This window comes from Ascaphus truei, chromosome 11, assembly GCF_040206685.1.
Source record: "Ascaphus truei isolate aAscTru1 chromosome 11, aAscTru1.hap1, whole genome shotgun sequence".
NCBI classification, from domain to species: domain Eukaryota; kingdom Metazoa; phylum Chordata; class Amphibia; order Anura; family Ascaphidae; genus Ascaphus; species Ascaphus truei.
In genome coordinates, this window is record NC_134493.1 from 16,089,483 (window position 1) to 16,114,260 (window position 24,778).

Sequence of the window (24,778 nt, forward strand, 5' to 3'; positions counted from 1 at the left end):
ACATAATGAAACAAAAGGAAATTAGGTCCCTGCATCAAGAAGCTTACAATCCAAAAGGAGTAGGAGAATGATGACAGCAGGATTGGTGGGAGTATAATGCCACTCTGCATAGTATTAGCCGTGACCTTGTCAGTAGTGTGTTGAGAGGCTGGAATGAGATGCAGCTCAGGAAGACATCAGCTCAAACACACAAAGGGCAATAAAACTGCTGGCTAGAAGGCTGACAATTTCTAGCAGTGTGTGTCTTTGCAGAGCCTTTAATCAGCTATACGCTGGTCCACTGGTGCTACCCAGAATGGGTGCAGATTTTTGGGGGGCTTTACTCTGAGGGCTGCTGCCTTAGGCATGTCCAAGGAATTGTAGGAGAGAAAAGCTGCAGTGCAAAATACAGTTACCTGCTGCACGTATACTGTATATACCATATACCCTGACCATGACTTTGTACATATGACTGATTAAAGTAATTGTAATGCTACTTAATTTCCTCACCATCCTCCATTCAAATGATTTGTTACAGGGACGAGACCTTGCTCAAAAAGCATTATATGGTCTACACTACATGGAGATATATATATATATATATATTAGATAGATAGATATACTGTAGGTATATATTCATGTATATAGTGTACTTGTTATATCAAAGGTTATTGATATATATGATGCTACTGTACCTTAGTTCATTATGGATAGATCTGAACTTTTGCATGTTTAGGTATATGAATTGGTTAATCTAGATACTTTTGTTTTTCTTATTGTACCCTAGTAGTATTATTCTATTATGTGCAATTATCAAATTAGATTTATTATTTTGCAATATAAAGTCATTTTCCTACTTCAAAAAAAAAGGGTTTCATCAGTATATAAAGTGCAACAGCATCTTCAGTCGGACGGTTTAATTTACCATTAAAGAATTTTATGAGCAGATTAATTTTTTAGTAGCAGGGTCTAAGAATTTAATGAGCATACATTTCCTTTATGTGACCTTAGAGGAGTAACATTGACTTCAGAGGTTGTATAGATAAATTAGCTGTACCAGGCCATACTGCACCTGTCATCTTTCACTTATTTTCTGGAAAACTCATTGATTTGGAGTCACACTCATTGATTTCTAGCATCAACCATCTCAAAGACTTCAATGGAATCCCACTGATAAAAGTCAATACTTTCCAATAAAATGCCATTCTTTGTCTGTGGCCCTTAAACCTCAGTGATTTGGGTGTTTATAGATTGGTGTCCCTGTATGACACAGTCCAAGTATTCCATGAAGATGGTTTCACTTCAAACTCGTAAATAGTAAAGTAACATAGTCAACTAATGATTTGAGGTTCATTGTGTAAACCTAACCAACATGCACTAGAATGTAGATAATAAAATGATCAGACATACTAATTTAGATATTTCACTGTTTGACTCAAACATTACACCAGTATGTCATTTCTTTGGGATATTTACATTGGAATACATATAAAAACTGACTTTATATTGGCGTTTAAAATACATTTTCAAAGCAGCTACTGGTTTAAACCATACTTCATGCTACATCTATAATGCAATGTGGTCCCCACATCCCATCCCAATATTGGAACCCCATGGTAACACCAAGACTCTCAAGCCCTTTAAACAATTTATTGTCACTCACAAAATATCCCTTGTAGATAAGGCAAAGGAGTTATATTGTATGTATCTCACAAATGTCAAACCAAATATAAGTAGACTTGCCGGTATTGCTAGAGTATTATTAGTAATGCTAGAGCATTAACATCTATTACAAAGAATGTAGAAGAATTGCTCATGGTGGCTCTGTAGTACAGTTCAGTGTGTAACAAATGTAGATACCAGTAATACAATCTGTGTACAGTATATACAAATACAGTACGATGCCTAATAATGAATTGGTAACATGATACATTGCATAGGTCACATTTTAACATCTAATACCATATATTATAAGCTTAAAAGATGCAGGGAGACTTGCTCTCCCCGGCGCAGCGGACGAACAATCAAAAGTCATCGGCGCTCGGATTGTGTCTGCCGCTATCGCCCTGCAGGGGTCCATGCATCTGAATGGGACCAACCGTCAGTATTAATACTTCGGTGCCGCGATAGTAAGCGGCCACACAATGATGACGTTAAGAATTGCTACTTCTGTATAGTAAAAATAAATATCCCTGTGTGACAATTATAATCCTTACAAATCTATTGTAACCTACATGAATCACCTCTATGTCAAATTAGCAAAACAATAGTTAATTATTAGTTCCATAATTAATCAACCTCCGGGTAAAAAAAAATCAAACATCCTAGCTATAATTTGTTTTTTAAATCAATCATTCAAAATAAGGAAACAGTTGTGTGAATCTCCATATGTGATACAGTCGTGTGAATCTCCCTATGTGATACAGTCGTGTGAATCTCCCTATGTGATCCCTATGTGATACAGTCGTGTGAATCTCCCTATGTGATACAGTCGTGTGAATCTCCCTATGTGATACAGTCGTGTGAATCTACCTATGTGATACAGTCGTGTGAATCTGCCTATGTGATACAGTCGTGTGAATCTACCTATGTGATACAGTCGTGTGAATCTGCCTATGTGATACAGTCGTGTGAATCTCCCTATGTGATACAGTCGTGTGAATCTCCCTATGTGATACAGTCGTGTGAATCTGCCTATGTGATACAGTCGTGTGAATCTCCCTATGTGATACAGTCGTGTGAATCTCCCTATGTGATACAGTCGTGTGAATCTCCCTATGTGATACAGTCGTGTGAATCTGCCTATGTGATACAGTCGTGTGAATCTCCCTATGTGATACAGTCGTGTGAATCTGCCTATGTGATACAGTCGTGTGAATCTCCCTATGTGATACAGTCGTGTGAATCTCCCTATGTGATACAGTCGTGTGAATCTACCTACTGCTGCGACACACTTTATTCGAGCAAATACCCAGTATGTACCTGGCAGATACCTGGAATGCGCCGCTCCTCACCTCAGACAAGCCCCGTTGCGTTTGCCTTCCCAGCCATGGTTCATGCCTGGCTGACGGGCGGCTGATCTGTTAAATGATAATGATTAGGATTTAATAGGCTGCAATGCTTCGCGTGTCTACCAGATGGCATAAATTCATGAATTGTAATGCAGTATATATATATATACTGTGCAGTATTGCAGCCAGCGGGAATAAAATGCTTCAATCCCTGCCTGGAAAATAACGCAATGCACTCGGGCAGAAAACAGTCACAAACCTCAATACACAAGTATACCCGAATTCGTGGGACTAGCCGAGCTCGAATAAAGTGTGTCGCCAGTGTATGTGATACAGTCGTGTGAATCTCCCTATGTGATACAGTCGTGTGAATCTATCTATGTGATACAGTCGTGTGAATCTACCTACTGCTGCGACACACTTTATTCGAGCAAATACCCAGTATGTACCTGGCAGATACCTGGAATGCGCTGCTCCTCACCTCAGACAAGCCCCGTTGCGTTTGCCTTCCCAGCCATGGTTCATGCCTGGCTGACGGGCGGCTGATCTGTTAAATGATAATGATTAGGATTTAATAGGCTGCAATGCTTCGCGTGTCTACCAGATGGCATAAATTCATGAATTGTAATGCAGTATATATATATATACTGTGCAGTATTGCAGCAAGCGGGAATAAAATGCTTCAATCCCTGCCTGGAAAATAACGCAATGCACTCGGGCAGAAAACAGTCACAAACCTCAATACACCCGAGTATACCCGAATTCGTGGGACTAGCCGAGCTCGAATAAAGTGTGTCGCCAGTGTATGTGATACAGTCGTGTGAATCTCCCTATGTGATACAGTCGTGTGAATCTCCCTATGTGATACAGTCGTGTGAATCTCCCTATGTGATACAGTCGTGTGAATCTCCCTATGTGATACAGTCGTGTGAATCTCCCTATGTGATACAGTCGTGTGAATCTACCTATGTGATACAGTCGTGTGAATCTACCTATGTGATACAGTCGTGTGAATCTACCTATGTGATACAGTCGTGTGAATCTACCTACTGCTGCGACACACTTTATTCGAGCAAATACCCAGTATGTACCTGGCAGATACCTGGAATGCGCTGCTCCTCACCTCAGACAAGCCCCGTTGCGTTTGCCTTCCCAGCCATGGTTCATGCCTGGCTGACGGGCGGCTGATCTGTTAAATGATAATGATTAGGATTTAATAGGCTGCAATGCTTCGCGTGTCTACCAGATGGCATAAATTCATGAATTGTAATGCAGTATATATATATATACTGTGCAGTATTGCAGCCAGCGGGAATAAAATGCTTCAATCCCTGCCTGGAAAATAACGCAATGCACTCGGGCAAAAAACAGTCACAAACCTCAATACACCCGAGTATACCCGAATTCGTGGGACTAGCCGAGCTCGAATAAAGTGTGTCGCCAGTGTATGTGATACAGTCGTGTGAATCTCCCTATGTGATACAGTCGTGTGAATCTGCCTATGTGATACAGTCGTGTGAATCTCCCTATGTGATACAGTCGTGTGAATCTCCCTATGTGATACAGTCGTGTGAATCTCCCTATGTGATACAGTCGTGTGAATCTACCTATGTGATACAGTCGTGTGAATCTACCTATGTGATACAGTCGTGTAAATCTCCCTATGTGATACAGTCGTGTGAATCTGCCTATGTGATACAGTCGTGTGAATCTACCTATGTGATACAGTCGTGTGAATCTCCCTATGTGATACAGTCGTGTGAATCTCCCTATGTGATACAGTCGTGTGAATCTCCCTATGTGATGCAGTCGTGTGAATCTCCCCATGTGATACAGTCGTGTGAATCTCCCTATGTGATACAGTCGTGTGAATCTCCCTATGTGATACAGTCGTGTGAATCTCCCTATGTGATACAGTCGTGTGAATCTGCCTATGTGATACAGTCGTGTGAATCTCCCTATGTGATACAGTCGTGTGAATCTCCCTATGTGATACAGTCGTGTGAATCTCCCTATGTGATACAGTCGTGTGAATCTCCCTATGTGATACAGTCGTGTGAATCTCCCTATGTGATACAGTCGTGTGAATCTGCCTATGTGATACAGTCGTGTGAATCTCCCTATGTGATACAGTCGTGTGAATCTGCCTATGTGATACAGTCGTGTGAATCTCCCCATGTGATACAGTCGTGTGAATCTGCCTATGTGATACAGTCGTGTGAATCTGCCTATGTGATACAGTCGTGTGAATCTCCCTATGTGATACAGTCGTGTGAATCTCCCTATGTGATCCCTATGTGATACAGTCGTGTGAATATCTTCATGTGATACAGTCGTGTGAATCTGCCTATGTGATACAGTCGTGTGAATCTCCCTATGTGATACAGTCGTGTGAATCTCCCCATGTGATACAGTCGTGTGAATCTCCCTATGTGATACAGTCGTGTGAATCTCCCTATGTGATACAGTCGTGTGAATCTCCCTATGTGATACAGTCGTGTGAATCTCCCTATGTGATACAGTCGTGTGAATCTACCTATGTGATACAGTCGTGTGAATCTCCCTATGTGATCCCTATGTGATACAGTCGTGTGAATCTCCCTATGTGATACAGTCGTGTGAATCTCCCTATGTGATACAGTCATGTGAATCTGCCTATGTGATACAGTCGTGTGAATCTCCCTATGTGATACAGTCGTGTGAATCTCCCTATGTGATACAGTCGTGTGAATCTACCTACTGCTGCGACACACTTTATTCGAGCAAATACCCAGTATGTACCTGGCAGATACCTGGAATGCGCCGCTCCTCACCTCAGACAAGCCCCGTTGCGTTTGCCTTCCCAGCCATGGTTCATGCCTGGCTGACGGGCGGCTGATCTGTTAAATGATAATGATTAGGATTTAATAGGCTGCAATGCTTCGCGTGTCTACCAGATGGCATAAATTCATGAATTGTAATGCAGTATATATATATATACTGTGCAGTATTGCAGCCAGCGGGAATAAAATGCTTCAATCCCTGCCTGGAAAATAACGCAATGCACTCGGGCAGAAAACAGTCACAAACCTCAATACACAAGTATACCCGAATTCGTGGGACTAGCCGAGCTCGAATAAAGTGTGTCGCCAGTGTATGTGATACAGTCGTGTGAATCTCCCTATGTGATACAGTCGTGTGAATCTATCTATGTGATACAGTCGTGTGAATCTACCTACTGCTGCGACACACTTTATTCGAGCAAATACCCAGTATGTACCTGGCAGATACCTGGAATGCGCTGCTCCTCACCTCAGACAAGCCCCGTTGCGTTTGCCTTCCCAGCCATGGTTCATGCCTGGCTGACGGGCGGCTGATCTGTTAAATGATAATGATTAGGATATAATAGGCTGCAATGCTTCGCGTGTCTACCAGATGGCATAAATTCATGAATTGTAATGCAGTAGTTATATATATACTGTGCAGTATTGCAGCCAGCGGGAATAAAATGCTTCAATCCCTGCCTGGAAAATAACGCAATGCACTCGGGCAGAAAACAGTCACAAACCTCAATACACCCGGGTATACCCGAATTCGTGGGACTAGCCGAGCTCGAATAAAGTGTGTCGCCAGTGTATGTGATACAGTCGTGTGAATCTCCCTATGTGATACAGTCGTGTGAATCTCCCTATGTGATACAGTCGTGTGAATCTACCTATGTGATACAGTCGTGTGAATCTACCTATGTGATACAGTCGTGTGAATCTCCCTATGTGATACAGTCGTGTGAATCTCCCTATGTGATACAGTCGTGTGAATCTGCTTATGTGATACAGTCGTGTGAATCTCCCTATGTGATACAGTCGTGTGAATCTCCCTATGTGATACAGTCGTGTGAATCTCCCTATGTGATACAGTCGTGTGAATCTCCCTATGTGATACAGTCGTGTGAATCTCCCTATGTGATACAGTCGTGTGAATCTCCCTATGTGATACAGTCGTGTGAATCTACCTATGTGATACAGTCGTGTGAATCTACCTATGTGATACAGTCGTGTGAATCTCCCTATGTGATACAGTCGTGTGAATCTGCCTATGTGATACAGTCGTGTGAATCTACCTATGTGATACAGTCGTGTGAATCTCCCTATGTGATACAGTCGTGTGAATCTCCCTATGTGATACAGTCGTGTGAATCTCCCTATGTGATGCAGTCGTGTGAATTTCCCCATGTGATACAGTCGTGTGAATCTCCCTATGTGATACAGTCGTGTGAATCTCCCTATGTGATACAGTCGTGTGAATCTCCCTATGTGATACAGTCGTGTGAATCTGCCTATGTGATACAGTCGTGTGAATCTCCCTATGTGATACAGTCGTGTGAATCTCCCTATGTGATACAGTCGTGTGAATCTCCCTATGTGATACAGTCGTGTGAATCTCCCTATGTGATACAGTCGTGTGAATCTCCCTATGTGATACAGTCGTGTGAATCTGCCTATGTGATACAGTCGTGTGAATCTCCCTATGTGATACAGTCGTGTGAATCTGCCTATGTGGTACAGTCGTGTGAATCTCCCCATGTGATACAGTCGTGTGAATCTGCCTATGTGATACAGTCGTGTGAATCTGCCTATGTGATACAGTCGTGTGAATCTCCCTATGTGATACAGTCGTGTGAATCTCCCTATGTGATCCCTATGTGATACAGTCGTGTGAATCTCCCCATGTGATACAGTCGTGTGAATCTGCCTATGTGATACAGTCGTGTGAATCTCCCTATGTGATACAGTCGTGTGAATCTCCCCATGTGATACAGTCGTGTGAATCTCCCTATGTGATACAGTCGTGTGAATCTCCCTATGTGATACAGTCGTGTGAATCTCCCTATGTGATACAGTCGTGTGAATCTCCCTATGTGATACAGTCGTGTGAATCTACCTATGTGATACAGTCGTGTGAATCTCCCTATGTGATCCCTATGTGATACAGTCGTGTGAATCTCCCTATGTGATACAGTCGTGTGAATCTCCCTATGTGATACAGTCATGTGAATCTGCCTATGTGATACAGTCGTGTGAATCTCCCTATGTGATACAGTCGTGTGAATCTCCCTATGTGATACAGTCGTGTGAATCTACCTACTGCTGCGACACACTTTATTCGAGCACATACCCAGTATGTACCTGGCAGATACCTGGAATGCGCCGCTCCTCACCTCAGACAAGCCCCGTTGCGTTTGCCTTCCCAGCCATGGTTCATGCCTGGCTGACGGGCGGCTGATCTGTTAAATGATAATGATTAGGATTTAATAGGCTGCAATGCTTCGCGTGTCTACCAGATGGCATAAATTCATGAATTGTAATGCAGTATATATATATATACTGTGCAGTATTGCAGCCAGCGGGAATAAAATGCTTCAATCCCTGCCTGGAAAATAACGCAATGCACTCGGGCAGAAAACAGTCACAAACCTCAATACACAAGTATACCCGAATTCGTGGGACTAGCCGAGCTCGAATAAAGTGTGTCGCCAGTGTATGTGATACAGTCGTGTGAATCTCCCTATGTGATACAGTCGTGTGAATCTATCTATGTGATACAGTCGTGTGAATCTACCTACTGCTGCGACACACTTTATTCGAGCAAATACCCAGTATGTACCTGGCAGATACCTGGAATGCGCTGCTCCTCACCTCAGACAAGCCCCGTTGCGTTTGCCTTCCCAGCCATGGTTCATGCCTGGCTGACGGGCGGCTGATCTGTTAAATGATAATGATTAGGATTTAATAGGCTGCAATGCTTCGCGTGTCTACCAGATGGCATAAATTCATGAATTGTAATGCAGTATATATATACTGTGCAGTATTGCAGCCAGCGGGAATAAAATGCTTCAATCCCTGCCTGGAAAATAACGCAATGCACTCGGGCAGAAAACAGTCACAAACCTCAATACACCCGGGTATACCCGAATTCGTGGGACTAGCCGAGCTCGAATAAAGTGTGTCGCCAGTGTATGTGATACAGTCGTGTGAATCTCCCTATGTGATACAGTCGTGTGAATCTCCCTATGTGATACAGTCGTGTGAATCTACCTATGTGATACAGTCGTGTGAATCTACCTATGTGATACAGTCGTGTGAATCTCCCTATGTGATACAGTCGTGTGAATCTCCCTATGTGATACAGTCGTGTGAATCTGCCTATGTGATACAGTCGTGTGAATCTCCCTATGTGATACAGTCGTGTGAATCTCCCTATGTGATACAGTCGTGTGAATCTCCCTATGTGATACAGTCGTGTGAATCTCCCTATGTGATACAGTCGTGTGAATCTCCCTATGTGATCCCTATGTGATACAGTCGTGTGAATCTCCCTATGTGATACAGTCGTGTGAATCTCCCTATGTGATACAGTCGTGTGAATCTCCCTATGTGATACAGTCGTGTGAATCTCCCTATGTGATACAGTCGTGTGAATCTCCCTATGTGATACAGTTGACCTAAATCTGTTTCAGCAGCAAACTGTTCCTGTGCATAGTCTCTAACTAGGTTATGAGAGTTATTTATTAAACTCCTGACTTCAAATCTGGGGAAAAACTGGTGAAAAAATACCGCACCATAGTCATAAAAGGGAACAATACAATTTCAGCCTGAATGTCACCTCTTGATAGATTTGGTACAGTTACTTTGTCTCTGTTTTGCAGTCGCGAGACTTTGATAAATGGCCGACTTTGAAAATAGCGAGTGAAGTAATCATATAATGAGTAAGACCCCTTCCTTCCACACGTAACCATAAGAATAAGGCAGGTACCTGATAACGAGTACACTGTAGTGTTGATTGCTGCTGTAAAGCTTATGCCTATCACTTTAATGGATTACCCTGATATAGTGTTTTAAGTTAGAATTATTTAGGAAATATGGCCCATAGACTTTGTGAATAATTTGGTTACATTATTATTATTATTATTGTTATTATTATTTTTATTACGTGGCTTTCGCGTGGAACCTTTTTTTTATATAAATGGTGTTAACTCTGGGTTACACACCTTTCCTGGGGACAACATATTATGGGCTACAGGAGCAGTCTGCATTCAACTTTAAAGTTCAAATGTTTTGTTTATGTAATCTTTTCACAAACATACTTTGGATTATTTAGTCATCTGCTTTGTCTCGTTTTACTGCACAGGAAATATATCTTGGTTACTACATAGTCTTTTAACGTGTCCTTTTGTTGCAATATTTGGAAATAGTTTATGCAATGATAAATGTTATGATTTATGGCGAGAATTGGATGAAATAAAGAAAAAATTCATAACAATTTAAATGTTTTACTTAAGATTGATTTATGTTTTAATTGATATAAAATCTGTACTTGGAGAAGCAAGATGGCCGCCTGCTCAGCCTCACTTTTCAAAGCAAATAGAAAGTCGCAATATCATTAAGACATGATGTCACAGCTTTCTATTGGATGACGGTAAAATTCTTGGTACCCAGTGCATTTCCAGAGTTAGAAAGGATGCTGTTAAAAAAAATCTATGACATTTTAAGTGCTATTGCTGCTATAAGTTGTAATGGTTTTCTATGTATTTCCCCTCCACAAAAATAACATTGTAGGTTTAGTTTCTCATCTTCTTTTGAAAAACGAATATTTGTAATAATGTCTCACTTTAGTAAGAACTTGTACGCTCCCTACTGGGAGATGTTCCTTTCTTTGTAATATCTGTAGAGCTCCAGAAATCTGCACTTAGAGTTGAGTGAACACTTGGAATTTTTGATTGGGAATTTTTTCGTGAGTTTTGTGGACCTGCCTAAGACACGTGAATGTGGCTCATCATAAGCGGCCATTTTATTTGGATATAATTCTCAATTTTATGTTTGATGTTTTTTTAATGGGGATAAAGGCAATAAAATCATTTTGTTCATGCGGGAAAAAAAGTCACGTTTTCGATCTCAAAAGATTGTGAGCAGTTTGTACGTCTCAATTTACCTTGCTATCAAACATTTTGACAGCTTATTTCATGGAGATTGGGATGGAAAATTGCATTTTCCTCTTGCTCTAGGGGGTTGGACATTTATAAAACACCCCTGAATTAACTGCATTGAGATGAGGTGATTATTTTTTTTAAGCTACTGTAGACCACAGAAAAATAGGAACAATTCCAGGTAAAAGTAAGAATGTCACACAAAAATAGCCAGTTCTAGGTCAGTATTGCGCTATTTCGATATTTGGTGAAGAAATAAATGGGTTTTTTTTTGTCACGAGAAATACTGGTAATGACTCGATGAACATATACTGTCATCTCTAAAGAGAGATTAAACATAAAAACCGCTGCTGAATATTCTAAGAGTGATTTATTTCCTTGTATTGTTCTAATAAATAATCATAGCGGTTCTGTATTATTAATGGGACAGAGCTTTCGTGTTGGAATTTCCTCCCGTGACAAACATTTGCATTTTCCTCTAATGCACGGGTTCTCTCAACTCCAGTATTTAAGTCTCACCAATAGGTCAGGTTTTCAGGCTATCCCTGCTTCAGCGCAAATACTGAGCCACTGATTGAGCCACCTGTACTGAAGCAGAGATAGCTTTAAAACCTGACCTCTTGGGGGGGACTTGAGAACTGGAATTGAGAACCACTGCTCTAATGACTTGAGTTCCTTCAGGTGCTTTCCTAACTTGATGTGCTTATTAAACTGGATTGCATGAGAGAATCTGTGTATCTAACGCATAATCTTCTTATAGCTATCAGTGGGAGATTAAGAGCAAACCTGTACTGTAGCTTTTGCATACACATACTGTGTATGTGTATTTTGAAAGAGCAAATTACAAGGCTATATTCTACCTAATACCTCTTGAAGCACTGCACGTTTAATAATTATTTGGCTTTGTTTACTAAGCAAAAGAGTGAGTTCCTTTTTTCAGACACATGTATACGTATACAGTACAACACACCTTCTTTGTGCTATCAGCAAATCTCACTGTTCTGCAGTACATTTAGGCCACACTGAGAGCAAGGGGGTAATCCAATTTGAAAAGTCATTCCACACAATTGAAAATGGTAAGGTTTCAACTTGGTTCTCTGTGTTTCTAACTCCCAGCTATTAACATCTCTGTTGGACATTAACTGCATGAGATGCACAGTAATGTGCACCCTGGGTGCTATTTTGCCGATGTGAGCAAAAATACCCAAATAGGATTTATATGACTTACTGCTTCAGGGTTCTTTTTACCCTTTTGGGATGGCCATGTTCACATTTTCAAAGGTAAAACTCATCCATCTGATAATTCCCATTTTGAATCTTGAGATGAAGAATTTTCCCTAGGTTCTTGGGTCAGAGCTGAAAAACCCTTTAGGGTAATCTATTTTCCTTGTTTTGCTGCATTGCTGTATGCCTCTGCTGATTGTATAGCAATGCTGACATCTAGGGATAATCTGGTCTGGTCGTGTCTATTGGTAACCACCATAAAAGTGCCATTTATAGGGTTTACCTAATACTTAATGCTATATAAATTCATAGGGGACTTATTGTGTCCTTCTACATATGTATTTGATATTATCTATATTTTATATGTGAATTAATAGCCTGTGTGTATATATATACATATATATGTAGGTACGCTCTCGCCATCTACAAGGTGTCGCTCATGTCCGGAGGGAGAGTTAAAATGAGTAATTCATACTTTTCTTTAAAAAAAGATATGTATGTATATATATACACATACACACTGTACATACATCCATGCACGCACACACACACACACACACACACACACACAATCAAATTGGCCACACTCACATCACTGTAGTGCGTTACCTGACTATTTCATTCACAGTAAAAAATAATTAAAGCAATATGATAGCTCACCAAAGTAGTCACAATACCGGAACTGGACACAACATTAAGATATAAAATATTAATTAATCTATATAACCCTGAAGCCGGACGTGTTTGTCCCCAAGGGGACCTTCCCAAGAGTATATATACCCTTTGGAATTCCCATTTTTGTATTTTTGTGTAGGAATTAACTGTACAAGTTTTTGATTATATCCTCTTTAATGATTACTTATGCCTTTGGGCGCTCTTCAGTTTCTAATTGGACTTTATGATGCAAGTGAATTATGTTTTGTCAAGAAGACATGATCACACCATTAATGTGATTGGAATTGTATTCTGTTGCTGAAGGCATTCTATGTTATATTTAAATACAGAAATGTCATTCTGCGTATGAATTTTCAATTTCTCTTTTTCTACTGCATAGTTCCTAAGAGCACTTTTGAATTTATAAATGGTATTATTTATTGCCATAATTTTTCTACTGCTTTTTACTGTTTTTCTGTATCAGAAAGATAACCTTTTCTTTCAATTGTAATTGTATAGATGCTTTGCATTGTGCCACTTGTATGATTTTAATCTTCTATCTCACCCAGTTAGGTTGTTTATTAGCGGTCTAAAAATTTACTTTGGGTGAGAACCATTTTAATTAATCTATTATTGAGCCATTTCAAAAAGATTATCAATATCTCAAAGTGTTCTACAGTACGTACTTCACATGCTTGTTATTCTATATGTGTTTCTTTTCTGGTATGTTAATCAAAGAACAAATCCAATGAGTGCTATGTATAAAAGAACACAGCTGACCTTTTTGCTCTACAAGAGGCATTTCAACCATGTGTCTCTAAGCATTAATGTATTAATGTTATTTTCTCAACTTTTGTGCCTTGTTTGACAGCTTGCCAATTGGGGGAATTGGTTATGGTAAGATGCCAGATGCAGCAAAAGACCTAAGCAAATAACACACCTGCAGACACATACATACTGAACCCTATTAATTGCATTATAGCCAGGGCCGGCACAAGGGTTTCATGCGCCCTAGGCAAAACTTAAAATTTGCGCCCCAGTTGTATAAAAAATATTAAGATAAATAAAATAACAGTGGTGTAGCTATCGGGGCTGCGACTGCACTCCAGTGCGACACAAAATAAACATAATAGGGCGTCAAAATACCGGACAAAAAAAAAGATCAATAAATAAAATAAATAAGGAAAAAATTATTATTATTATTATTATCATTATTATTATTATTAATGAGCCCTTGGGACCTTTGCGCCGTAGCCGACCGCCAATGTTCACCTAATGGATGGACGGCCCTGATTTTATAGCCAAAATACCCAGCAAGCAATTTCTGTGACTAACAAGGGAGTTGTGGGCCTACATTGACTCTGACATTACCTTGGTGCTAGAGATCGCCTACGTTTGCGAACCGAGTTAAAAGTGCACTTTTTTTGTGTGTGATTATTTCCACGAAACCAGCCAGGTTCACAAAACATTTGCTGAGTTAATGGACCAGATTCAACATACACATTTATATTTTGCTTATTCAATCTTAGCTTCACGGAACATCTCAAGTGTGTTCACGTTTCTTTTGTGAACCGAGCGTGGGGACGTTCCCCCATTCTACTTCTCACTGGGTTATGCTCGAACCACCACATTTAGGGCTCTTAGTTGTGTAGCACGGTAGGGATTATAACAATTACAATATGTTTTGTTTAACTATTATAAAGAAGTAAGCGTACTGTATGCTCTCCCTCATGTCCTCTGCTACGTACTAGATGGAAATCTATCTGAAAAGTTGAAAGAACAAAGGAAGAATATTAAATCAACATAATACAATCAAATATCTGAGCATTTGAAATGGCTTAAAAAATTGTCAGTAAAATTATATGTTCACTTGTCAAACAGACCAGAGGGAGATACGTTGTATAGATGTTTTTAGTTAACAAGGCAATATTCTGCCATAAAAAAAAACGTTGTGTATTTAAATAAAGCACATATGTGACAGCTGGGAAAGAGAAGGCATTACAGCTTGGATTTTGAGAGGCCTGAGTTACGATAGCGTATTATATTACATGCTAAACAATACATTATTTTGATAGGGTTATAGGACATGGGTGGCCAACTCCAGTCCTCAATGGCCCCCAACAGGTCAGCCTTTAAGGATGTCCCTGCTTCAGCACAGTTGGTTCAATCAAAACCTGACCTGTTGGTGGCCCTTGAGGACTGGAGTTGGCCTCCCCTGGTATAGGAGATCACTACTGTATTTGTGCCGTACGAGCTAATTCATACATCTGTTTGTACTGAACCTTTAGTGGTCTCTATAAAATGAATTTGATGTGAGTGAAAGCTCATTAATATAGACATATCATTATCATATTTGTGTTAAAGTGGAGCTGTCATAGCTTCTGTCTGACACCAATTTAATTATGTTACATTTGTCTGCCCTTTTGTATTGAATGGTTGCTTAATTGGTAATCTGTATTATGTTTTGCTACGTGTAGTTTTGCCATTTCAATCTATTAAGACTGTTATAAGTGGTCCATCAACTTCCTTGATGAAGTGTATTTTCCTTTTGTAGTCATGTCATTTTAACCAGTTGGAATTTAAAGCGAGGGCTACAGGATTTTTGAGATAGCAGAACACTGCTGTAAATATAATATCACATGAATGACATTAATTCAAACATCAGCCCCAGACGCAGGGCCAGAGGGTCTTCGAGAGCTGATTCGTGCTATTCTTAGCTCCAGGAACTCCCCCAGTTCCTGAGATATTTAACTTTTTTTGTGCCGTTAGAATGACATGACAGATGTAGCTAGACTTTCCTTGGAGCTGTGGAAGAAAATACATTTCCCTCCTGCTCTAGTGGGTAGGAGAAAGCTGCATGCAGCAGCAAGAACTCCAAGTTTGCTTACTGGCTGAGAGCGCCTTTCTTCCCTACAGCTGGAGAATGCTAGGATCAAGTTCCCTCTGATGACTCCCTGGCTTCTTATTGGCCCGTGGAGTGGGTGTTTAAATGATATTTGAATTTCCCGCGTTTGAATGGGAAAAGAAGTACATAAAAATGTATACATCTACAAAATGGCGCGCAGGGAGAGTGACTGATTCTGTCTATTCTCACTGCATGTCTCTTACACACGGATGCAGCCCAGTAGGATTCACACAGCGGGGTCCCATTCAGATGCAGGGACCCCTGCTGTGTTAATCCTGATGGGCCATTAGTCTGGTCTCAGGGATTCCGCAAACACACGGGACCAGAACCATACCGTATCGGAATCTGTGCCGACTGCACGACCAACCATTTGCTAGATCCGTATGTGTCAATATTTTAGTATGAGCTGCCAAATCTGTTAGAATAGAGGGCAGCCTTATCCTCTACACCATGGTTTTCGAAATTGAGCTGAAATAGAGAGGGGGCCAGCAAGATTAATAAAACGACAGTCTCTTTGCATACAGATTTAGTTCAACTCACTGTCTCTGGGGCCGAAGCTAGAAGAACTAAAATCTGGCTGCAGCATCGCTGTGGGGGGTCAAATATTCTGGGGAAGCCACTGTGGTGTCATGCAGCTAGCCCTGGTGCCGGAGACAGTAAGGGCGGCTACATCTGTAAATAATCCAACCAAATATAATTACATCTTTATTATTTTAAAAGGGATTTTGGGGAACATAACCCCACTATCTGGTTACTTGCCGTGTGCACTGAATATAAAATGGAAGCTCCACAAACACAATTGTTTTTGGGAATGGTCCAGCATAAGTACTTTGGGAACTTTTGCTTTATATGTTAATGGTGCTTTAGCAGTTATGCTTTTATGGAATTACCACCATATATTATTTTTGTTCCTTTCAGAACATATACAATTGCTTCCTTTTCACTGTCTCAAAGGCTGCACATAAATTAGCATACCTTTGGTTTTAATTGGGTTACATGGTTATACAGTAGATCCTATTTGGACACTACTGACCATCTTTCACCATATGCTGTTTCAATGTGGATTTTGATGATCTTTAATAAGAAGAAACTAGGGGAAATTCTAGACTATGGAAGAATAGGTACTGTATGTGCAAGTGTATCTGTATCTCTGGGACTGCTTAGATAAATGATAGATGCATTGTTTTGTCCCCACAGATAGTTAAGTTGTTTACTGTATGCATACTAAGTAAGAACAGAAATAGTAACAAGAAATTAGCACTTGGAGTTGTTGCAACCCTCCTCCTGACCCCTACATGAAAATGGGTAAGGTTAGAGAAGGTATTATTTGTATGGGTCCATCCGTGAGTGAAGACAGTGCAGTGTGCTGGAGTTAGCACTGCTGGCATCACTTACTTCTAGCAGTTCTCCAGACTTTTTTTTAAAGTATTAGCCATGTGCCTCAGGTGTGTTCATAGATATCTCCCCATGGCCCATATCCACAAAAGGGTGCTAAACTTTAGCACATCTTTACTCCCCTTCATATCAATGGCAGATGAAGTGTGCTAAAGTGTGCTAATGCGTGCTAATGCGTGCTAAAGCTTACCCCATTTTGTAGACCTCTGTCCATGTTTTTTTATAGATGAGTGTTTTGGGAGGTATAAAGATCAATGAGTACTCCACTAAATAGGACGCTCTCTCGGTTTCTCTCACTCCCTCTCTTACAAAATTGTCAATTTTAGCTATAATAGTGCACATTTTGGTAGTTTGCCAACTTATGGACCTTTTTTCTCATATCTTCTTAAGGCTTAGTCTTAGTTCTGCTCTTGTTTGCCTTTGCTGCCCTAGTTTTGGACTTTTCATTTTACAAAATTCTAGCGGTTAATTAATGCATTAATAGCACTTTATTGATACTTGGTTGTCTGTTATTAAAACTAGAGTACTTGGAAGCACAAAAAAAAACAATGTGATGTTGAGAATGTTTAATAATTATTTTGTATCTCAGATTCTTAATTAAGTTACTTGCACTTACTAGGGACTACATTTGGATGAATACATGTGTTAGGGTGCTACAACAGTGCAATATGCACTAACATGAACATTGTATAGCTGCCAGGTCAGGTCTCTACCAAAACCTTTTAGTACCAAAGTGAAGGACAGTGGCATATTTAATAGGTTTAATGTAGCTGATTGATGCATTTAAAAAACAAGAAATAGGACATATAAATATTTTTAAATAATTTGTTTTACTTTTAATATTTCCACACTAAATAAATGCTATGGAGGGTATTTACAATCTATATACAATGTATTTTGGTGATAACCTAAAATCTAAAGATACATTGTTAGTTTTTGTTTTGTTCTTTGTTTCGAAGGTAAATATGATGCCATCAAACATCAAAACTAACTGCTATTCATTAATTCAACAAACCCAAAGGAAAGGAAAACATATTCATGTTTCCAAAGATACATATAAGTAAAGTTGTTACTTTAAGGGTGATTTAATCTTATTAAAGAATCCAGTTACACTGATAGGTATTTCATTTTTTGACCTGCTACATGGAACTGCTTCTTTAAAGCAGCAATGCCCTCAAAATTATTATTTTCTTAAGCGTTCCTGATATAGGAGCCCCCCGGAGCTGATCAGTAGTTCCCCGATGTCTGGTGATCCCTTGGCTTCCAAAATATTTGTACTGTAGTTGTCTTTTGGTCCCGATTTTAAACACATAATCACCAATAGAAAGTCACAACTCCATCACCCAATGAAGTTGCGGCTTTTCTATTGCCAGCATTAGAAGCAAGCACTGATCCCGCAGCTTTTGGGGTTCATATATTTGTTTTCTCTAATTTCTATGGCAATTTTATTATGATACATAATAGTGAATAATCTCTTTTGATCATATACAGTAACTGTGCTTAGTGACACCTGTATGTTGTACGAGTTATTGGAAACAATATGCTAAAAGTAGCCAATGTTTTTTTTATTCTTCCATTTGACTTGCATATTGATGTTTATGGACATACTTCAATGTCAAGTGATTTCTGTGCAGGTTGCATGCTGTCCTGCTCTGCGTCTGCCATGGCCTCTAGAGAGGAAGAGCAATAAAATGCTATGAATTCATTTCCAGCTTTTATTGAAAACTGTTTTGCCATGAACATCAATATATTGGGCATCATGAGGTGTGGCTTTCACTGCTGCTGTTGAGTACCATCATTTTATATCTGTAAAAGTGTCCAAACTGTGTTAGTAGCAGAAGCTGCATTTTCATCAGCTTCCAATGAGAGCAAGAGAGAAATTACTATTTGGAGATAAAAATAAATAAATGATTTTTCTACTAAATAGAACTCTCTTTTTTTTCACCAGCAAAACTCCTATTTTGGGGTCTGGTAATGGATTAAAAAGGCTTGGAAAATATATAACAAATCTGTGAGATTTAGCATAATTTTTCCCGAAAAAAGGAAATGGCCAATTTTGTATGGTTTGCGAAGTTAGGGGAATACTTTGCACATCTCTAATCATTACCTTCTTTAATACGTGCCAGTGGTAATAAACTTCTTGATGACTAATATTTATTGTTGTACAGTGGAGTAGTCTGTTAACTGCGCCTTAAGTAAGGTATTAACCCAATTTCACTTTCTTCTATCAAGGGTGCATCGCCACTTGCTAAATTGCACTTCCCCTATAAAGTCCCCTACTGTATTTGTACAAGAAAGATATAATTTCACATAAAAGAAATGTTTACACTTGTGTGTAGACATCAGCTTTGGGAAGATGCTTTACTAAAGTCAAATGAGCTGATTAATTAGTTCATGAGTTATCTCTTAATCATGTCCCATTTATGTCTTCAACCCCTTATTTGTAACTTTTGCTCTGTGCTGTATCAGATTCTAGATTGTATGGGGGAGGAAGAGCTTATGATCGAAGAATAGAGAGCTCTGTTTATTTTCTGTTTGCATGTATGTGGCTGCAGATGAGCATGCCTTGCCCTCATTATCTGGCTGAAAATATTTGAAGAGATTTGCTTTGATTGCTATTTTAAGCATTTGATACGTGTCACCTCAAGAATGATCGCTATAAAAGTTGCAAGGTGAAGGGTTGACTGACTGGGTGAAGGGTGTAACCGTTACCATTATCACAGATCATTTCCATCCTTGCAGGGAAACTGAAGGTATCCTAAAATCATTTAATCCTATTGTATGTAATTAAACAACACACACGTGATATTTCTCGCATTGTCCACTCATTGTCATAATTATATAAAAAGGATGCCCTAGAAGGTAGGAAAACTACAAAATGATTTTTCTTCCAAGCCTATTTAAGCCTAAACATTTGGCTACCTTACAAACATCTAAGACGACAATATATTACGGACTGCAAGTCAATATCCCAGATAATATAGCACTCACTGTAGTTATTGCCTTCAAAAAAGTGAATGATAGCCCACAAATAATGGATGATCAATACTAAATTACTGTTTTATTTCCACTTTTCCACTTTTCATATCCTGGCAACTACCTTCAGGATAATTATTTTCAAAAGTATATTTTTTTGCAATGGATAAATGTTTCAAGGCAATAACAATAACATAACTCACAAACACTGGTTCAAATGTAACTTTGTACCAAGTTACAACTTACTGACAGTCAGGAGATTTCAGTATTTCTCTAATAACCCCAAACAGAGTAAATTAATAAACTAGGAACACTCATTTATTTAGACCTGGCAAAATGCACTTCTCTCTGCTTGCTCCAGCAATGAAAGCAGATGCTACTGTATTAATTTAAGCACTGGAGATAGTGTAGGATATTCAGAGGTGTGATACACATTTTGAATTTAGAGTCATTCTATCTGAAAATGTTATTATTTTTTATTTAATTCCATTTCCCTTTCACTAGTAACCTCTAATGCATTAGCAATCCCAATACCAAAAATATGGGCATTGTTGAAATTCTAATTTTGATATAATAAATAACTTATAAAAAATATTTCTTATGTTAGTCTTATTAAGCTGATGCATACTACATTACCTAGTACACTTTTTAATATAATCACCAAAATAGTACAAGTGTTTAAGCCACATATGTACTCCATTTGGTTTTAATCAATCACATCCTTAAAATATAAGCTTTGAGTTACACTTCCTAGTGTAAACAATAAACATATTTTATTGTATGAACAATCTGTAGTCTGATAGCATTGTCAGTCATTCATATTTGACTATCTTCATGAAACCCTGTAAGTTACCATACTTCATGACGACACTTATGAATTCTGCAGATCTAAAAATCTGTCAAAATGTGTTCTTTCTACATTCATTAAAATTAAGCTCCTTCCCAATATCCCATCTATACACATCAACTCAATTGGCAGCTACTACATTTTCTAGTCAGCAAGCAGCATTGTGAATTTTATCTTCTTTTACAGAAATCAATTCGTCTTCGTTGCCGCAGATGAAATTTCTTGTAACTCCTCTTCAGGTAACAACCATTGATACTTCTTGATGCATCCATCCAGGTCTCAATATCCTTTTCTCACAAACTGCAGTTAATCACTTTAGAATGCTCAGTAAGATTCACGCAATCGGTCTTGGTTTCACAAACTATATAAGTAGCCTCTAGGCTTTGCTCTGTAATGGGCTTTAGACAGTTTTGCTGACTGTAATATTTTATTTGCAGTTTCAATTTTACTTGATCCAGTGAGGTAAGACTGTAATAGTTTCTTTGAAAAAAAAAAAAAAAAGAATAAATCTTTTAGGAGGATTAACACATTGTCATATTCTGAAGAAAAAATAGATGTGAGATAATATGTAAGGCAGATGGAGAAGTCCTCAGAGGAAAACAGATATAACATACAGTATAAAAATAGGTATTATACTGTTATATTTAGACTAATCTCCCAATATATCTAAGTGATGCTGTATCTTAAAAAAAGAAACATTTGTTATCCTCAGCTAATTGCACACACTTTTTTTAGAATAAAAAAAGTAATCTATTGACCATACATTTTAATGAATATTTCAAGCAACACATTTGTTTGCTAAAATAAATAAGAAATATTGTGGGGGCAAATCTTTTTTTCTTCTTCTTTTATTTCTTTTTTTTCACCATATAAATGATACTTAGAGAGGCAACATGGCAAAATGTATCTCTATGAATACAGTTGTCAAGATATTTTGCCTCTTGTGTCAGCTTGAGTTTTGAGGGGAAGTTAGAAGGAGCCAGGGATGAGATTTGCGATGCACATGCTATAATTCCATATGTCAAATTCTGCATCTATGATATTTTTTTCTACCAATCTGCAAGTGCTGAATTGGCCTAAACCGAAACCCCTCTGACTAATGATTGCTCTGCATTACATGTAATGCACATGATTGATTGATTGACTGATTTGATACAGAGTGCAAGCACAAGCATATATACAATATAAATAGGTAAACAGACATTTCTAAGTAGCAGCTGGGAGCTCTGTACAGAATAGGATTTGGGAAGTAAAATTAGTTTTGACCACATAGAACTATTACAATGTGAAATATATGGATATCATTTTTTTCAACCAATTCCACTTGAGCTCGATCAGATTCTGTTGTCTGGTGTAATAGTTATGTTATGATTGTCAAAAGAACTTGATTTATTTTGTGAAGAAGATAAACACCTCTGTTTATTGTATGTGTGCACAAACCTACTATACATAAATACACTAATATGTGTACAGCATTGCTGTTCAGACAGAGACACCTGGCAGCAATGCTCTGCTGGGTAACTATAAAGTATAGCTAATCTTTTTGTAATACTTTAAACAGAAAGATATGTTCACTACTCAGTGAATTTGTTAATATCATTTACTATCGTTAACTCTGATTCTCTTAAATGAGAGTTTTGACAGTTAACAATGTGATTCACATCTAAGTGGTCTTTGAATCCTATTCAATATGCTATGAAATATTCCCCTTGCTCTGTAAGATTTTAGCTACTGTACTGAATGTTTAAAAGTATCCCTGGGCTAGATTCTCAGAAGGCCATTAATTTTGACCTAATAACGTGACATTCATGAAATAGGAAACAGGTGTTATTTTTCTTATTATTAACAGGTATCCTTAAAACTAATGAGATGCCAAAACAACATCCGTTCTTGTAAGTAGCAGCGCTATAAATGGGAATTTTCATGTCTCAGAAACACATTCTCTAATACAGTACACTGCACATGTGCATTGGTCAAACTTAATTGTTCGTTATTAAGGCAGCGCTATTAATGGCGATTTTCATGTGCATTACCAAAAGCTAATCATGCAAATCTTGTTATAATATTGAGAAATTTATCATTTTTACACTTATTAACGTTTTCACTTAATTATATGGTATATAATGTATAAGAATTGCTGTACAATAATGTATATGCATACATATCTCAACAATATTAATTCATATATCATTTGTATTAATGTACAATTGAAGAAAAGGAAACCCTTCATTTATTTTAATTGGCCATTAAGGGAGTGGCTCGGTGAGTAAAGACACTGGCCCTTATTCTGTTAGGTGTGATAGGCATGGAAAACGTGCTATCACAGAGAAAGCCTCATTAAAATCAATGGAGTTTTTCATGCAATAGCACGTCATCAACACGTATCACCTGGTTCAAATCCCAGGGTCCGCTCCTTGTGACCTTGAGCAAGTCACTTTGTCTCCCTGTGCCTCAGGCCCCAAACACATAGATTTTAAGCTTATCTGGGGAGACTGTGTCTGTAGAAATTCTATACGCTGGATAACGCGCGCTGCACTGTAATTGTGAAGTGTTTTGAGAACCATTGGCAGAAAAGAGCAACATGAAATAAAGTTATTGTTATTGATAAAAATGAAATATTAATTTGTATTGTTGAGGTATGTACGGATATACATTATTGTACACCCATACTTTATACAGTCATTATATACCACATTAGTTTACACAAAGATATCTATGTGTTTCAGACATTTATATGATCCATAATATATATTTTTGAATGACACATGTATAACATTTTGTAATGAAAGGGTTAAGTCCTATACTCATTGCATGGCTTTTAGGCAATTCCAAGAAATAACTCAATGATAATCAGAGTCTGGATGTGAGAAAGGGGCTTTTGGAAGGTGCTAAATATGTTAGCTTTATTATCATGCGCTAACATGAACGGAGGTCTGAGGATCTCTGGTGTTAGGTAAACTGCTCATTACCATATGATTTGCATATGAGTAAGCAAAACATCTGTTCAAATGTATTGATCCGCTGTTTTTTATGAAAATGCCAGGATATCGTGGCGCTAAGCACCTCTGGGGATATCAATACCTTAAATTGAGATAACATAACGTTAAAAAATGAACTGTCTTCTGAGAATCTACACCTATGTGTCAAAGAAAATGTTATACAAATTCAGATACAAAATTGCATGAGATATATTAAAGAAAATTTTCAATTAAAAGGTATATTTTTGTCTCCGAACTGCACTCCTTTTGCTTTAATATATAAACCCCTTAGTGAATATATCTGAGTGTGAAATGAATCAGCAGTGCAAATGTAAGTATATAAGAGATACTGTATGCTTCCCAAAAGGCAGACCTCATTCTACCATGGATCGATATACTGTATTAGTGTCTGGCTTTTTTAGAGTAAGAAAAAGCTATGGATGCAGAGAATTTAATATGGAGAAATTGCTATGGATGCATTTAATATGGAGAAATAGACCTAGTGAGTAGAGATGGGCACATTTTTTGTTGTTGCAAATTTGGATCTGCAGTGGATCAGCCGGTTCCTTCGGTGCGCGGTTTTCAGTGGATCAATGTCAAAAAGGGCAATTCGCGTTTTGCTGATTTTTTATTGTTATTACCAATACATTCTGCGGATTCCGCAACCTGGGGACGGAATTGTAGAATCCAATCCATGGATTTAGCAATCCATTAAGAATCCACAAACTGATAGCTGAATCCGCGGATTGGATTCTACAAATCCGCCCACTGGTTGTATCTAATGGCGGATTTTGATGAATCCGTGCGGATGGAAAATGCCCAAATCCATTTGCGGATTTTACACCG

General features: G+C 38.5%; 1 protein-coding gene across 9 annotated transcripts in view; it reads left to right on the forward strand.

Annotated features, from left to right (window-relative positions):
• The window catches only part of RBFOX1 (RNA binding fox-1 homolog 1), a 658,912-nt gene that overhangs the window by 592,863 nt on the left and 41,271 nt on the right, over nt 1–24,778 (forward strand). For 5 of the 9 annotated variants that reach the window (XM_075565294.1, XM_075565297.1, XM_075565301.1 and 2 more), the window contains one exon: nt 21,141–21,193. The exons of the other annotated variants lie outside the window; for them this stretch is intronic. In XM_075565294.1, the coding sequence (XP_075421409.1) occupies nt 21,141–21,193 (53 nt within the window). The remainder of the gene's footprint in view (nt 1–21,140; nt 21,194–24,778) is intronic. 9 annotated transcript variants of the gene reach the window in all.